This window comes from Centropristis striata, chromosome 19, assembly GCF_030273125.1.
Source record: "Centropristis striata isolate RG_2023a ecotype Rhode Island chromosome 19, C.striata_1.0, whole genome shotgun sequence".
NCBI classification, from domain to species: Eukaryota; Metazoa; Chordata; class Actinopteri; order Perciformes; family Serranidae; genus Centropristis; species Centropristis striata.
This window is the reverse complement of record NC_081535.1, coordinates 2,998,980-3,018,081: the sequence shown is the minus strand read 5'-3', so window position 1 is coordinate 3,018,081 and position 19,102 is coordinate 2,998,980. Positions and strand designations below refer to the sequence as shown.

The 19,102-nt window shown below is 34.2% G+C and overlaps 1 protein-coding gene across 1 annotated transcript; it reads right to left on the bottom strand.

The window, feature by feature from the left end:
* Positions 1–1,286: 1,286 nt before the first annotated feature.
* Positions 1,287–12,377, bottom strand: slc31a2 (solute carrier family 31 member 2). The gene is made up of 4 exons (XM_059357538.1): positions 12,012–12,377; positions 4,760–4,826; positions 3,299–3,521; positions 1,287–1,516 (listed from the first exon to the last, which is right to left on the bottom strand). The coding sequence occupies exons 1-4, from the start codon at positions 12,018–12,020 to the stop codon at positions 1,351–1,353; spliced, it is 465 nt and encodes a 154-aa protein (XP_059213521.1). The 5' UTR covers positions 12,021–12,377; the 3' UTR covers positions 1,287–1,350.
* Positions 12,378–19,102: the final 6,725 nt, after the last annotated feature.

Sequence of the window (19,102 nt, the reverse complement as noted above, 5' to 3'; positions counted from 1 at the left end):
CCACAAAAAACTAAATCAGTGTTCAATACTTTGCTGTTTCCACTCAGAAAATGTAGCTTTTTAGAGGCATAGTTTAGAAATTTTGTGTAGATAAGCATGACTGACAGAGAGCCTGAGCCATGTGTTATTACAGGTTATAACCTGAATACCTTCCTTAAGTAAACTATCTGATTTAGGCATTCAAAAAATGCCGTCAGGATGGTTTTTACTGTCAGTGTCACTGTCAGAGCTCTCAGTTTCTAACTGGTACTAAATCTGGTTTTCCATCTACTGTAGAGTGTCGAAGCGCCTTCAGGAGTTTAGTAAAAAATACAAATAAACCATCTAGAAAGAGAAGATAAGCTGTTTGAGAAGACTTTTCTCCAGAAACAGAAGATTATATCCCTATTAGAGCTGCAACAATTATTCGATTAATTAAACAATCGATTATTAAATTAATCGTCAACTATTTTTATAATCGAATAATTGGTTTTAGCAGTTTTTTTAAAAGACAATAAGTCCAAATAATTCTCTGATTTCAGCTTCTTCAATGTGAATATTTCTGGTTTCTTTGTTCCTTTATGACAATAAACTGAATATCTCTTTGGTTTGTGGACAAAACAAGAGATTTGAGGACGTCATCTTGTGGTTTTTGGAAAAACTGATTGATATTTTTATACATTTTATTGACCAAAACAACTTATCGATGAATCATTTAAATAATCGACAGATTAATTGATAATGAAAATAAGCGTTAGTTGGCGCCTTAATCTGCTACAAAATCATAACATTTAAAAGCAAGACTGAAGTTTATGCATTTGTTTTAAATAAAAGTAACATTGATGCATTTTTAAGTCCTTTCGAAATTGTTTTTAAGACATTTTAATGCCTTAAATTCAAATTACTGTTTTTTTTAATTTAGGGTTTTTTTTATTATTGAAAATGTACTTGTGCACAGAAGTTTATTCAACATTTTATTAACCAAACCACTCATCGATTAATCGTTTAAATAACCGACAGATTCATCAATAATGAAAATAATCGTTAGTTGCAGCCCTAATCCCTATAACGCTAAAGAACCACCTCAAACATGATGAAATCAGAAACATTATCATTGTGATTTTGTGCATGAATATTCCACATAGTTTCCACATCGACAGTAGTGTGCATTGTTTTTTTTGCAGCTCTTTCTTCAGAATACCAGGAATTCCCCTTCGTTTCTCCCAAACAGCAGCCGAGCCCAGAGAAACAGAGCAACAAGCTGGAAAAATAGTCAATCATGTCGTTTTCTTTGTTTAGCATCCAGAGTTAAAGATCCTCTGAACTGAAGGGAAAGATAAAGTGGTGTCCTTAGTGTGAGTGTTCGTACCCTCAGAAGTGACTCAGCAGGGGGAATGAGAGGAAGTAGCCGAGCACAGAGCCGACGATGACTCCGAGGAAGATCCAGGTGTTGTAGGACATGACGCACAGCATCAACATGTAGCCCAGAGTCACCTGCAGCATGTGGAGCAGCGTCTGGATACCATGCAGCAACCAGCTGCAGAGAAGAGACAGGAACACTTGAGTTAAAACAGGAACATTACAGCTACAGGAGAGTACGGCTGGGCAATATGTCATTATAAAAGATATATTGATATAGGGGTGTGCCATATCGTATCGTTCACGATAATATCGCTATAATTTTTTATGAGTAAAAAAAACGCATATCATGATATGGCAACACTCCTACTTGTTGCCGTAGTGACTAAGGGTTTCCATTAATGACCTAGACCGGCACATCACGTCACATTTCAACCTACTGAAAGTATATTTACACTATTAATAATATAAAGTTATTAGTTCGTAATAATCAGTTAGTATTGTGTTGCCGTTACTCAGGGGAGTGTCAAAATAAAATGCCTTAAATAAAACATACTAGAAAACAAATTCTCCAATGGTTATTTTTAATTATCTGCTAATACTCAAGAGACAAAAGGAAAAAAAAATTGTATTTGGCAACTGTCGAGACTTGCATTTTACACTACATTTTAGATGTATGACTGATTTTTTTCGTTTTTTATTTATTCATACAGACATATTTTCTATACATTTTTCAGTATTTTGCAATATCGTCAAGAATATCGTTATCGCAAAATTACCCAGAAATATCGTGATATTGTTTTAGGGCCATATCGCCCAGCCCTATATTGATATATTTTTAAATGTCATATGGAATTAGACCATCTATATATCAATATAGTTCAATTTAGGGCTGTAACAAATGATTATTTTCATTATTGTTTGGTCAATAAAATGTATAAAAGGTATAACGTGTAATTATCACGTTATTTCATGATAGTAATATTTTCATGTTATCACATGATATATAGGGTTAGCCCACTAGTGTTAGCCCGCTAGCCCATATCAATCACATTGCAGTTAAGAATAACGAACATTACAAAATAACTAAATATGACAAACCCGAGTAAGGGCAGCATTTATATATAAAGAAAGAAAAAAAAAAAAACTATATTGATATAGACGATACGGTCTAATTCCATATCACATTTAAAAATATATAGATAAATCTTTTATATCGATATATATCGCCCAGCACTATGCTGTTGTGGATTTTCAGAAACAAGTCACATATTGTTTATGGATTCAATCATTATAGGAGAAAAGGTTGAACCATTTAACAGAAAGGAGGTCAACGTTCAGTTTTACATACATTGAGTGTGTGAGAAATAGTGAACTCAATTTAAATGGAGGAACAGGATCACATGTGGAACGATATCTGATAGCTGTAAAATCCACTAAAGTCACTAAACTCTATGTGAACTTAACACATATACTGAGTACTGTATTTAAGTACAATGTTGAGGTACTTGTACTTTACTTGAGTATTTCCATTTTATGCAACTTTATACTTCTACTTCACTACATTTAACTGACAGCTTTAGTTATTTTTCAGGGCGAGATTTAACATAAAAAACCTGATAAAAATAAAGTGGTTAAATTAACTCTCACTTTGTGATAAAAACATCAGGATATATATCGTTTATTGATATTCAGCCTAAATATATCAGGATATGACTTTTGGTCCATATCACCCAGCCCTAATATAATGTATAACAATGTTAAATATCATTTAATAAAGTGTTGTGTTTGAGAAAGTAGCTCTCTGGGAACATTAGTAGAGTGATAAAGTGATAAAAAAATCGTTGCACAATCCACATAAATCCCATATCAGGCTCTAATTATCTAATAATCTGTTATTTACATTTCACAATCAAACCCTTTGTGGGAAGATAAACTTTAACCTGGTGGTGTTTCTGACCTGTTCCTGGTGCTCCCAGAGGGAGGAGTCGGCTCCATGGGGGTCAGCGAGGACTCGGAGGGGCTGCTCTCCAGGACGGAGCTGCTGTCGCTGCGGCAGGCCGGCGGGGCGCCGTAGGGGGGCGGAGCCAGCTGAGAGCGGGAGCCCAGCCACACCCTCCACACCTTCAGGACCTCGTAGAAAACCGTCAGCAGCAGGACCACCAGCACCGACAGGACCATACCTGGACACGGAGACAGGACGATGGGCCACCAGAAACTGGATTTCATTCATTTATATTTGAATTTGAATTGCTTAACGTGAATAATTGCATTAGAAAACAGAATTTGAATCACATCATTTGAATTTGTATTGTTCAACTTGAATCATTGCATTGAAAAACTGAATCTGAATTGTAATTTTGAAATTTAATTTATTAGTTTGGAACTGAACATTCAGTTCTCACAATTCAATTTCAATCGTCTGTGACGAAGATACACAGAGCACCTCTTCGGCCAATCAGCACCTCCGTTTTTTTTGTAACATTTGTTGCCACCCGGTTGCCATGGCTCCTCTTCAACCAATCAGCACTTCTGTTTTTGTGGTGAATTTGTTGCCGACCGGTTGCCATGGCGCCTCTTCGGCCAATCCATGGTCAAGCCAGTCTAACTTCTTCCTCTGTTTCGTGGCAACCAGGTGGAAACAAATGTTACGAAAGTAAACGGAGGTGCTGATTGGCCGAAGAGGCGCTCTGGCAACCAGGTTTCAGCTACTTATGAAGAGTAAGAACGAGTCAAAGCGGCCCAGTCCTCCTGCAGCAGTCTCTCCCAGCTGCAGAGCCGGAGGGGATGTTAACTTTAGCGTCCAGTCTGCAAATCGCGCATGTGCAAAGTCTCCTCTGGCTGGTTTACAGAGTCACTTTTGGGTCATTTTAGTCGCTCCAGATGCAGGATTAAGGTTGAAATTGTGACAGAAGACAGAGCACTTGCACTTCTAAACATATTTCGGGTGTCTTTTTACTCACTTTTTGTCTTCCCCACAACATTATTCCTCTCTCCTACAGCGTGCATTACAAGGACATGCACATGGTTAATTACGCAAATTATGCAATGATGTCATTTAGCGACTTGTAGCGACTTTTTGGAGCCAATAGCTACTTTCCTTACTGAGGAGTTGGCTACAAACACAGCAGCACCACTGCTGAAAAAAAAATTCTCGGGGAAACACTGATGACAAAGATAGCAGCCTTTAAAAGCCTCTGCAGCTTCAGGCAGGAAATAAACTGTTGGGTTTTCACCAGAACATTCCTCTTAAAATTAGTTTCTTACTGAAACTAATTATGCAGAATCAAATATGAAGGAAGTGTGTGTTGACTCAAGACGACAGAATGATTTAAGCAGGAGAACTGGTTCTACGGAGGAACAGGAGAAGTTCTGCCAGAGAAAACAAACAGTGGAGTTAAGAGGCTCCTGTTCATGTTACCTGCCGGTCCGTGAACATCCCAGAAGTCAAACAGCAGCGTCACGCTGCTGGACACGCCGAACGTCATCTAGAGGAAGACACAAACATGTTAAAACCTCGATAGGGCTTTGGTGTTCCACTGGTTAAGTTTCATATCAGTCTTTAACTAGTTTTGGGTTTGTTGCAGTGACGTAACACAACATGGTTTTATTCATAAGGATTTTGGTTATTATTAAGAATGTTTCCATGACTGTAGATGTAAAAATGACCAAAAAAAAGGACACAAAATTGTCGAAATAGACACAAATTGACCAAAAATAGATGTAAAAATGATCATAAAAGACACAAGATGACCAAAAATAGATGTAAAATGATCAAAAGACACAAAATTACCAAAAATAAATGTAAAAATGATCAAAAAAGACACATTACCAAAAATAGATGTTGAAATTACCAAAAGACACAAAATGACCAAAAATAGATGTTAATATGATCAAAAAAAGACACAAAATTACCAAAAATAGATCTTAAAATGACCAAAAATGGATGTAAAATGACTAAAAGAGACACAAAATAACCAAAAATAGGTCTAAAATGATGAAAAAAAAGACACAAAATGACCAAAAATACATGTGAACACAAAATGTGAAATTTTAGCTGGAGGCTTTAAATAAGCCCATCTGGGTTTTCTGCCTCTACCTTGTTATCGTTGTCATTTGATGTTATTATAACTGTGCAAATAAATAAACCATTGCATGTTTCACTGGTTAACTGTGTGCTGATCTTAAATAGGGCATTATTCAGTTTACCAGCAGCCTTCCAGCTCTGAGAAACATCTTTTTTTTTTTGCGATTTTTTTTTTCTGAGAAACATAATTAATGCAGGACCAGGTGTTCTAACAGCCTCGTCATGCATCGCTGCTTCATCACTCCTCTTTAACTCTTTTAGTTTTCTGCTACAGTCAAACACTCACAACATCTCTGATTACAGACCTGAGCCCATTTCACTTTCTTTTTTACTTTCTCTTAAAGAAAACAGATGTTCTTATAATAATGAAAAGCCATTCTCAGCACAAAGATTCCCATACAAGCAGATAAAAAACAGGCAAGAAAAAATATGCATGACGAAAGACACAAAAAGAAACTAAACTGAAGCAGGCTGGAAAAAGAAACAATGTTGGAAATGTTGCTTCACTCGTCTTGTAGCACGTTCAATCTACCCGCATGCAGAATGATCTACATGTTTCTGCATGTAGATCATTCTGCACGCACTCAAAGCTTCTTTGTTCTGCATCATTTTTGCATTCCTTAAAGTAATAAAATGTAATTTCCGCTGCTCGGGACACAATCTATTACACATCTATTATCTATTCAGCTGGTTTTGCTCCACAATTACAGGACGAATTGTCCCACAGAAGCACACTGTGTCCTGCTGTCCACGTGTGACTGACACAGGAATGTGTGTGTGTGTGTCCGTTATGCCCGGTCCCCGTTAGGCTGGTTTCTCTGCTAATTCACCACCTGTCCTGGCACGACTCTCTCTCAGCAGCTGCACACCTCCATGTTCCAGGAGGATTAATGAGCTGCTGACAAGCATCCTCCAGTTCAGTGGTTCCAAAACTTTTTCAGCTGGGCCCCACTAACAAACTAGGGCTGCACAATTAATCGCATTTTAATCGTGATCACGATTTTGGCCGCCACGATTAAATTAACCTGATCGTCGGCGATATTTCCATTTTAAAATGCGTCTCTCCTGCAGATCTAATCAACACTTTCTACACCAGTAGTCCACCAACCGCCAGGGGGCGGGGCCGTTTTTCTCCCCTGAAAAAAGCCTGGTTGCTGATTGGATACAACGCTAAGCTAAGCTAAGCTAAGCTAAGCTAATGTAAGCAGGATGTGACGTAGTACTGGACGCCACAACAACACGCGACATTTGTAAAAGCCGGCGAAGCAGTGTTGCCAACTTAGCAATTTTGTTGCTATATTTAACAACTTTTCAGACACCCATAGCGACTATTTTTCAAAATAAAGCGACTGGCGGCAAATCCAGCGACTTTTTCTGGTGTTATTGAAGACTTTTGGAGTCTCGTTCTTACTCGAATCAGTACAGTCCTCCTGCAGCAGTCTCTCCCAGCTGCAGAGCCGGAGTGGATGTTAACCCCTTAGCGTCCAGTCTGCAAACTGCTGACAGGCCAACAGTTAGCTCTGTAGCAGTACAGTGTGTATGTGCTAACAGGCTAACAGTTAGCTCTGTAGCAGTACAGTGTGTATGTGCTAACAGGCAGCTCTGTAGCAGTACAGTTTGTATGTGCTAACAGTTAGCTCTGTAGCAGTACAGTGTGTATGTGCTAACAGGCTAACAGTTAGCTCTGTAGCAGTACAGTGTGTATGTGCTAACAGTTAGCTCTGTAGCAGTACAGTGTGTATGTGCTAACAGGCTAACAGTTAGCTCTGTAGCAGTACAGTGTGTATGTGCTGACAGGCTAACAGTTAGCTCTGTAGCAGTACAGTGTGTATGTGCTAACAGGCTAACAGTTAGCTCTGTAGCAGTACAGTGTGTATGTGCTAACAGGCTAACAGTTAGCTCTGTAGCAGTACAGTGTGTATGTGCTGCTGCTGCAGGAGGTGTTCACTTAGCGATCTCTGTTTGTTTACAACAAGCACCAGACAATAAAAACTGTTCCTATTGTTTGTTTAAAAGTAGAGCAATAAAAATACAGATGATGAATAATCGTGATTACAATATTGATCAAAATAAATTATGGGATTATCATTTTGGTCATAATCATGACTTCACGAGTAAAATGTTATCATTACAATTGATGAACGACGCTACAAAAATAAGACTCGAGTGGCTCTGATGCGACAGCTGGAGGAGAAGAATAATCTGCATAATAATCATTTTGTTACTAACTCAGTGTCACTTTAAAACAGCAAACGTTCTGTAATAGTGACAGGGAGGCAACAAGTGTTTTCAGCAGTATGAAAACATATCAGAAAGTTAAATATAGACAACTTGAGTCAACAGTCAGCTGGAGGCCGGCCACACTGATCATTGTGAGCTTATCGCTCAAACCGCTGAGAAAACCTGGTTATTTGTTGGCCTGAATGTTGATACTGCAAACCAACAGAGAGGTGTTTCCATGACAAACAGTTTCAGTTCACCTACAGAGACTGATCTGTACTCCTGCAGGCTGCAGCCTTCATGTACTACATGCATGCACAGCAATGTATATATATGCACAGATCATGTTTGACATGTTTGACATGTTTGAGCTGTTGGCTGCAGTTCATGTCAAGTGCAAGTTAGAACCAACTCGGAAAGATTTCACACACTGTAAGCAATTGTCTTGTAAATTAACAGTAAAATACTGGCAGCAGGGTTGCCAGTATTTTACTGTTAATTTCACAGTTCCTCTACTGTTATCTACTGTGATAAAACCTCATACTGAATTACAGTAAAATCCTGCATTTCATTGATTTTTACAGTAGACTAAAACACAGTATAGTGCTGAAGCTAGTTGCAATATTGTTGCAGTACACAATGCAGTCATTTTTTGTAAATAGAGCATATTACTGTCTGAAAGCCAATTACTACGAATTAAGCGCTGTCTTCACTGTAACCTCAGTAATTTTGATAAACCATATACTGAATGAGTTAGTTAAGTTAAATACAGGCATTAAAAATGTGTATGTATGTGCATTTTTCATATATTTTATGGGAAACGGCAAGCTACCCACAAACATTGCCCAGAATGCATTGTTTTCGACAGTTTAATACAATTTTAATGAAAAACAGTACGTTACTGTCACAATTTGGCTGTTTTCTTACAGCAATTTGTTACAGTGCAGTCTTGAAATGTGCTTGACTTATTTCAGCAAATTGTTATTTTAACCATAAAACATCATAGCTAAGATAAAACATAGATTTTCTAGTGTTGCGGCTAAAAAATATAAAAACATCAAGGAAAATATCTAAATAATGAAATCATCAAAACTGCATCAGTGCACCGAAACACCTGAATCCAACAAAGGATTGAAAGATTTCCATTAAAATAAAAATAGTGACTGTGCAACAGGCATACACTGTGAAAAATGTCTGTAGATTTTACAGTAAAAAACTGCTAAACTATGACAGTAAAAGATGTAAAATGATAAATGGGTTAATTCAGTTTCAGTAAGTTTTTTATACATTACTCCACTGTAAAATACACTGGCACTGTGTTTGGAACAAAAGACACAAAATTACTAAAAAAGGATGTAAAATGAATAAAAAAAAGACACAAAAATACTAAAAAAGGATGTAAAATTAATTTAAAAAGACACATAATTACTGAAAAAGGATGTAAAATGAATTAAAAAAACACAAAATGACCAAAAAAGGATGTAAAATGAATTAAAGACACAAAAATACCAAAAAAGGATGTACAATGAATTAAAAAAGACAAAATTTCTAAAAAAAAAAAAAAAAAGGATGTAAAATGAATTAAAAAAGACACAAAATTACTAAAAAAGGATGTAAAATGAATTTAAAAAAAGACAAAATTTCTAAAAACAGAAATGAAATACATTTTAAAAAAGACACAAAATTACTACAGTTTTATTTTTTACAGTTTTGTTTTTAAATACATTACTCCACTGTAAAATACACTGTAATATGTATTTAATGTAATATATATATAAAAGCTATCACTGTAATTTTTGCATTTATCTTTTGTAAAAAAAAATTACTTTTCCTCACTGTTAAATGTACTAAACACCATATCTCTAACAAAAATATACTGTAATATTTAATGATAAAATCATTTATTTATGCAGCATTTATAAAGTATTTTCTTGTCAATTATTTGGCAGAACAGCGTTTCTTTTGATGGAAAAACTTTTTATTTATACTGTAAAAAAAATGGCAATCTTAAACATGAAATCAACAGTGCCAATATCTTTTTACTGTAATATTTTAAAAAAGTTATTTATTATGGTAAAGTTCTGGCAACCACAGCTGCTGGGGTTTTTTTAACCATAAAAACAACAGTTCTTTTTTTTTTTTTACAGTGTATCTAAGAAGGCAAATCTCACATTTTGCATATTTTTATCACAACAATGTGTCTGCATGCTAACACACTGTGTCCTACTTGGCTCTATTATCTTGAACTGAAATGTAAGGCGGTGTTCCAGGAAGGAAAACCATTATGAATTTCATAAAACCTCTGGTTCCTTTTGGGAAAAAGCCAGACAAAAGAGTGAAATATGAAGCAGGGCGTGTTATAATTTCACAAAGACTGAAGTCACCATGAATCAGTCAGAGAAAATTGTAGTTATTTGTCGTAGGTGTGAAGTGTGCAGCCCCATTATAAAATAAATATCCTTGGAAGAAGTATTCAGATCCTTTTCTGCAGTAAAAGTACTAATACACACTGTGAAATGACTCCACTACAGTAAAAGTCCTGCATTCAAAACTTACTGAAGCATCATCAAAATGTACTTAAAGTATCAAAAGTAAAAGTACTTGTTATGCAGAATGGATCCACTCAGATTGTTTTATATATTTTGAATGTATATATTTTTTTGGTAATTTTGTGTCTTTTATTTTGGTAATTTTGTGTCTTTTTTAAATGTCGCTTTTTTGGTAATTGTAAATCTTTTTTTGTAATTTTGTTTCTTTTTTTGTGTATTTTTTTGGTAATTTTGTGTCTTTTTTGGTCTTTTTTGGTAATTTTTTAAATGTCGCATTTTTTGGTAATTGTAAATCTTTTTTGTAATTTAGTCAATTTTTGTGGATTTTGTTTGTGTGTTTTATGTATTTTTTGGAACTTTTATGGCTTTTTTTTTAAAGGTAATTTTGGTTATTTTTTGGATATTTTACCTCGTCTTTGGTCATTTTTGGTAAATTTAGTTTTTACTGAAGTAAATTACAAAAGTGTCAGCATCAAAATGTACTTAAAGTATCTAAAGTAAAAGTACTCGTTATGCAGAATGGACGTAAAAAGACAAAGTTGAAATAAAAAAAATTCCTTTGTCTGATCCATCTCAGCCCCAATAAGTTTACTACGTCATAAAACCAGATAGATGAAATAGATTTCATATCAACCAAAAAGATTTACATATGAAAAAAGTTGACAAAGCACAATTTTAGTTAGTTTTGTATCCACAAAAAAAATATTTTTATTTCAGTTAACTAAAATGTGTTTTAGATTCTAGTTTTCGTTAAATATAATATCCTTGGTTAGTAGTGGTGGAATGTAACGAATACGAGGTAAAATAACCAAAAAAAATAAACAAAATTACCTTTAAAAAAGCCATAATAGTTCCAAAAAATACTTAAAAAGACACAAAAGACAGGCAAAAACCCACAAAATTTTCCAAAAAAGAAACAAAATTACAAAAAAGAATTACAATGACCAAAAAAGACACAAAATTACAAAAAAATACACAATAAAGACATTTTTTTTAGTTTTGTAACAACACAATCGTTTTTTTTTTTTAATTCTAGTTTTCGTAAACTATAATAACCTTGGTTAGTAGTGGTGGAATGTAACAAATGTGACCAAAGACGAGGTAAAATAACAAAAACGACTACTATCAACTACTTTTGATACTTTAAGTACATTTTGATGCTGATACTTTTGTAATTTACTTCAGTAAAAACAAAATTTACCAAATATGACCAAAGACGAGGTAAAATAACCCAAAAAAATGAAGAAAATTACCTTTAAAAAAGCCATAAAAGTTCCAAAAAATACGTAAAAAGACACAAAATTACAGGCAAGACCCCACAATAAAACAAAAAAAAAGAAACAAAATTACAAAAAAGAATTACAATGACCAAAAAAGACACAATTACCAAAAAAATACACAAAAAAGACATTTAAAAAAAAAAAGACACAAAATTACAAAAAAGATTTACAATTACCAAAAAAACGACATTTAAAAAAGACACAAAATTACAAAAAAAAGAATTACAATGACAAAAAAATACACAAAATTACAAAAAAATACACAAAAAATACATTTTTTTTTAGTTTTGTAACAACACAATCGTTTTTTTAAACTCTGGTTTTTATTTTTATTTCAGTTATTTTAATTCTATTTTCCGTTACCTATAATAACCTTGGTCACAACCAATAATAAGTATTATTTATGTTCTTCTATGTTCCCTAATGTCAGATGTTTCCACTCAACGCCACATTTTATTTTGACCTATTTAGAGAAACATTTCAAATGCACAATAACTTATATAAGTTATGTGATAGTGCGACAGAGACCCAACTCACAGACATCATGGTGGAGCCTCCGGGCAGCTGACACCGCAGTTACTGACTCCAGAGTCCCGTCATAGTCGCCTCAGAGCCGGGGAGAGTTTCAGAGAGAGTCCGGTCCTGTATGAACCGGAGCTGGAGTCAAACCTCCTGACTGAGACAATAAACAGGCTGACGGTTAGTGGAGTTCTTCAGCGGCTAGAAACGAGGACACAGCGAGAGTAAAATAAATAAAATAAGGATTAAACTGCCTTTAAAGTCGTCTGGAAAGTCAAATATTACGGATTTATCTGACGACTACTGGCAGAAACTAATGTTTAGCTCTCATTCATCAGCAGAAGAAGAATACAGCCGAGGGGGTTCAGATGCCGCGCATGCGCAGACCGTGTCTTAAGACTGTAAACAAAAGGCTCGGCCCACGTGATAGGCGGAGATAGCCGAAGATAGCCGAAGGCTTTCGTAGCTTTTCGGCTACTCTCGTTAAACTTGTACTGGAAAGGTCGAACTCTAGGCACAACATGTACAAATTGTCAGTGGTGGAAAAAGTATTCAGATCCTTTACTTAAGTAAAAGTACTAATACCACACTGTGAAATGACTCCACTACAAGTAAAAGTCCTGCATTCAAAACTTACTGAAGTAAAAGTACAAAAGTATCAGCATCAAAATCTACTTAAAGTATGAAAAGTAAAAGTACTCGGGTTATGCAGAATGGATCCACTATAATTGTTTTATATATTCTAAATATATTATTACATTATTTGTATTGATGATTTAATGTATGCAGTGTTTTAATTTTGTAAAGATTGGGCTCATTTAATTACTTAATATACTGTTAAAAGATTTAATTAAAAAAACGTCTAATCACTTTACATTGATCATATATATTATGTTAAATCTCGACCTGAAAAGTAACTAAAGCTGTCAGCCTGTAGTCCAATGTAGTGGAGTAAAAAGTACAATATTTGCCTAAAAATGTAGTGGAGTAGAAGTAAAAAGTTACATAGAATGGAAATAGTCAAGTAAAGTACAAGTACCTCAAAATTGTACTTAAGTACAGTACTTGAGTAAATGTACTTAGTTACATTCCACCACTGCAAATTGTTATAGCTAATTTTTATTAATTTATTTATTTATTTGTTTGTTTATTTATTTATTTATTCATTTATTCCCCAAGCATTCTGGATGCCTCCTTTAACCCTTTATCAGGCAAAGAACTATATTTGGTAGTTAGAGTCAGGTAATATTTTGAGAAAAAAAGTTGCAAATTTACTAGATTAAAGTGGCAAACCTATAAGAAAAAAAGTCGCAGATTTAAGAGATTTAAAGTGGCAAATCTGCGCGAAAAAAGTCGCAGATTTACGAGAAAAAAGTGTGAAAAACAATTTTTTTTCTCCCAGATTCACCACTTTAAATCTCATAAATCTGCACATTTTTTTCTCGTAGATTTAATCTCGTAAACTTTTTTCTCAAAATATTATTATATTATATTATTAATTTATTATTATTATTTTTACACATTCTGGCAGTATGTAATATCCTCCAATATTCTCTAGGGTTGAAATTTGGAATTTGCAAGTATTTTAATGAGTGCCCTATTAAGGGTTAAAGTGGTGGTAAATCTGCGCCTTTTTTTCTTGTAGATTTTCCACTTTAATCTAGTGAATTTGCAACTGTTTTCTTGAAATATTACCTGAATTTACCAAATATAGTTCTTTGCCTGATAAAGGGTTAAATTATCTTTTTATTTTTTTATTTGGCTACTGTTTGCCCCTCCTGTTTTTCTTTGAGGGGGAGAGAGTTGTGTTTGCTCATTATCAGTACTATTTATTGTATCCTATATAGATAATATACATTTAAACTTTCTTCAAACCTTTTTATGTGTTTTTATAAATTTGTATAGCAAATTATTACCAACTTTTTTTTTTCACCTTTTAAGGCAACTCATGACCAACACATTGATATATAAATTTCATTTTTTTCCCTCAATATTACTGGTCAATGTTAGTCAAATATACAAAATTAAGGCCTCATTTCAAGAGAAAAAAAGTAATAAAACCTGAATATTTTCTTCTATAGTAATAGTGGAATAAAAAAATTCTTGATGGGAATGCACAGAGTAGATTATTATAAATTATGTCAACTTTTAGTGAAACTTATGTTTTGAAAGCATTGTTCATTTTTAGATGACAGCAAAAAAAAAAAAAGTTTAAAAAATAATCACACCTGTGGTCCTTCACCTTTTACGGCAACTCATGACCAACACATTGATATATAAATTTCATATTTTTTTCATTATTAATGGTCAATTTTAGTAAAATATACAGCAGATGCATGTATATGTATAGGGTTATATATACTGTATATGTGTAAATGTTTATATGTTTATATGTACATCTGTATAATGGTGTCTATGTGAGTATGTGTATGTATACTTATATGCATCTAGCCTATGCTGTTTTAGTTTATGTTGTTTATTTTTCGGTTTAAAGAAGAATTGAAGAAGAATTAATAAAAAAATAAAAAGAACGTGACAACAAACGTGTTGCCAGTATCAACCTGACAATCATTACTGTCTGAAATGTTACTAAAATTAGTTTTGGTAACGCTTTATATTAAGGTCCTTGTAATAACCATTAATTAACAAGTAATAAGGCCCTTGTAAGTCCTTACAAGATGCTTATTAACATTATTGTGTGTTTATAAGCTTATATAAGTGTTAATAATGGCATTACAAACACCCATGACCCACCCATTATGTCTTTGCGATGCCTTTATTAATCTTTTGTTTGCTTATTGATATTAAAATATACTTTATTGCTCATCTATTATAAGTTAACTATAAGTTAACTATGCTTTTTGCAACTACCGGATCTAAAGCGAGAACAATGCCTTATTACTTGTTAATTAATGGTTATTAAGGACCTTATTATAAAGCGTTACCACATGTTCCCAGTCCAGAAGCACAAATAAGACTCTGCAGACATAAACAACAAAAACACGTCATATATTTTTATTGTTATACTGTACAGTACAACTTTGATTCTGCACTGTTTGTTGAAATATTACATTTACTGATCGAGGTGCCACTATTAGTATCTGCATACTGCACCTGTAAACAGTTTACAAGTAGAAAAATACAAAACCAGACACCACTCATCAATATGTGAGAGGGAAAGGATGAAAAAACAAAGAACAAGTGGGGCTTCATAAAGCTATAGTACCTTTTGGAGGAGAAGAATGAAAGAGAAAGAGGAAAGATAAAGGCAGCGTGAAATGACTTCAGGGAGCTGCTGCTGCTGCTGCAGCGTTCTGCCAGATTAGAGGAATTGCACATTATTCCTAAAACAATAATAAAAACAGAGTTTGACAGGTCTTAGGTCCAGTGTCCTCGCTGCTTTTAAAAAGCTACATTTGTATACATGAAGTGCACTTAGCACAGTCCACAGGAGACAAACAGGAAGAGCACATCCTGACGGTGTCCAGAAGAAAAAAGTCCATCACAAGCTGGAGGAAGTGGCAGGAGTCCACGTTGGTTAAGGCATGCATTCACATGATGGAGAGCCAGAATAGTGGAGAGTGACTGTCAGGCTTCCAGTGGTAACAGCAGTATTTATGTGTCTGTCAAAATAAAATACAAAGTCCAGAAAAACGGGTAGAACATGATCAGGAGCTCCGTTCTCAATTCACAGAACAGACTTTGAGATTGTACTTAAATGTTGTAAAATCAGACAAAAATCAAACATTCAGGACAGAAGTTGTGCTTTAGATTTTCACTGGATATAGTTTCCCACAATGAATATCTGCTGATGCTTTTACAACACAGTCGGGCAGGCTGATATGGTTCAAATCCTTATAAATAGCGATTTTTACTGTCAAGGTAAACAATTCAGGCTGGGCGATATATAATTTTTTATTGATATTGTGATATGAGACCAGTCATATGTCATAATTAATGGTGGTCCTGAGAGCTCACAGCGCTGGTTGATGAAGATGTTTCTCAGTTTTCTTGCGTTTTGTGTATTTGCATGTGTTTTCTTAAGTTGCAGCGCTGTGAGCTCTCGGGGCCACCGTCCATAATATTGTAATACGGCCAAAGTTTCCATAGTCTTAAAGGTACATTACAGTTAAAGGATGTGATTTTCTGAACTTACCAGACTGTTCCACCTTTACCCAACCACTCATTAAATTCAAATTACTTTTGTTATCTTTTAAAAATCTCTGTGTACATATTTTGTAAAAGCAACAGTTATTCAACCCTACAATATCAGTGATGCTGATATCACTGTATTCGGTCAAAAATAATGTGATATTTGATTTTCTCCATATCGCCCAGCCCTAGACACAACATGACACATTCATGCAAAACCACATAAAACATAATCCCTTTTTTTAAATCAGTGATACAGAATCTCTGAGAGGCAAGTGGCAAAAAAAATCATCATCAAATCATTTATATTTTTTGTAAGGATAATTTTGTTTCAAGTGTTTGTTGTTGTAATCCTCTTTTTGGCCACTAGAGGCAGCGGTGCACCACTTAAATAGGACTAAAAACATTCATGTTTTCTTCTGGGTTTTAATTTTTCTCCCTGCACTCTAAACACAATGTACATAAACCGAATTATGTGACACACACACATAGAAAATGGATCACCAGAATATATATTTTTTTACACTTGCTTCTCAGGGCTTCCAAAGATTTAAGTTGATTTTGCCGAAAAATAAAATGATACAGGCAAAGAAAAAATGTCTCTAACAGATAATTTAACACAGCTGCTGATCACAAATCAATTTGAAATTGTTGCCTTTGAGTGAAAGTAGACCTCAGGTGAACCTGTCCAAATAATTCTTCTATTACACACACACACACACACACACACACACACGTCCTTGTACTTCTATCTTTGTGAGGACCCTCATTGGAATAGTGAATTCCCAGCCCCTAACTCTAACATGTTTTAAATGTAACCTGAACCCTAAAACAAAGTCTGAACTCTCAAACAAGCCTTTAAAGAAGTGAAGTTGAAATGTCCTCACTTCACAAAAGTGTCCTCACTCTGTTGGATAAATGTCCCGGTCCTCACTTTGTAGGTAATACAAGAACACACACACACACACACACACACACACACACACACACACACACACACACACACACACACACACAAAGTACAGTAGATGTGCACCCATAAATCCATGATAAAGTGCTGTGTTGTGTTGTGCACATCATGAATGTTTATCATCTGCAGCGGCTGAATTTTACAGAAGATTCTCATCTCACGAATGTAACAATGAAAGAAAAAGTTAAGGCAACAAACAGGAGAAAACCAACAAACAGCCTCATTCAGACGGAGACTGAAACGATAATGCTCACATAATTATGCATAATTAATGCATCACATATAAAAAAACAAAACCGACACACAGCTCAAACCTCAACACACAGCTGTAAGAACATAACATGTAGATTTAAAGCCTTTAGGAGCTCAGTTGGTGCGTCACAGCAGCAGGGACTCACTGAAGTCTTTCAGTTTGAATTGTCAAAAGTATCGATACTCAAAAAAAGTATTTATACTAAAACGTTGTATCTGGATCAAGATTATAATAGTTTTGGATTTTTCATTAGTTGTTTTCAAATTCAGCTAGTTTTAATGAGTTTTAAGAGTGAGTTTTCTAGTTTTAGTTTAGTTTTTAGTTTTTGAAAATGCTTAGTTTAACTGTTGCCAATTTATTGCAACAGATAAAGCAGTTAATTTAAGATGTATTTGTTTCTTTAAATGTTGTTTTATTTGGTATACATTATAATGCTTTTATTTTGAAGGTGAACTAACTCACCCAAGTCTCGTTTGGCTGCTCTCAGGTGCGTGTGTGGATTTCTCGGGAAGCATGAACAATGGTTCAGATGGAATTGTTTGTCAAGAGAGACTGATCAATAATATGAAGAAGACTAAGGATGAAATATAATTCCCTTTATGTAGCATGCAGCCAACAAGGTATTTTGTTTCATTTATCTGTATTTTACTTTGTGGAATGTAATGTTAAATGAATTTGATTTAACCTTTATTTCATTATAATTTATGTGCAGTTTTCACGGTGGATTTTGAGATGGATGAATGACGCTCAAAATAAATCAGTTGAAGGAAACCGACTTGCGTTTGCCTGGTGCTTGGAGGGAATTTATTGTATTAGTGAATTTTAGTTTAGTTTTTATTAGTTTTAGTTTTTTTCTAATGGGCTATACGTTGGGTGCCAGATTCAAAGTGGTCATAATAAATGTTTCCTTTATTTCCTTTGGTTTATTCATCTCAGCCTCAATAAGGTTATTAACTCTTACAGTTCTGGGTGTTTTGTATTTTGGTTCTAGTGTAAACATCCCAGTCTCAGTAAACATATTCACCATGTGTTGCATGTTCAAATAAATACACTGAATTATGAATGAAAAAAGTTGACAAAGAGGAAAACGAAGGACATTTTCACTATAATTTCAGTTAGTTTTGTAACCACAAAATACAGTTTCAGTTAATTATGATTTTTTTTTTAAAACTCTATTTTTTTTATTTTTATTTCAGTTAACGAAAATATTTTTTCAATTCTAGTTTTCGTTAACTATAATAACCTTGATCTGGATACGATACTTATTTTCAAAAGTATCGAGTGTCTTTAAGACTGTACAACACCTGCGTAACCTGAACGTGTTGGAGTTTTCTTTCTTTCTTTTCTGCACATTTTTTAATATAATTTGCATTCTGCACATTCTTCACTTAATTTGCACTAAGTTGTATATAGTATATTGTATTTTGTATATTGTTAAATGTCTTTTTCTTAGATTGTTTATTTTTTTATCTTTATATTAAAGGGAAATAATTTTGTGGGAACATTTTGTGGTCGGCTGTAACAAAGAAATTTCCCTCGTTGTGGGATTAATAAAGTCGAATCTAATCTCAAAAATCTATTTGCAGCTCATAGTTGCAGTTTCTTTTTGCACAACTGTTTTTATTATAAATATTTAACCTGTGGTTCTGTTCATTTTCACATATTGCATTTTTCTTGTTAATAAAAATATTTCTGATAAATTTTGGGGTCTTTGTTTTTAAACCTTGTGGTATC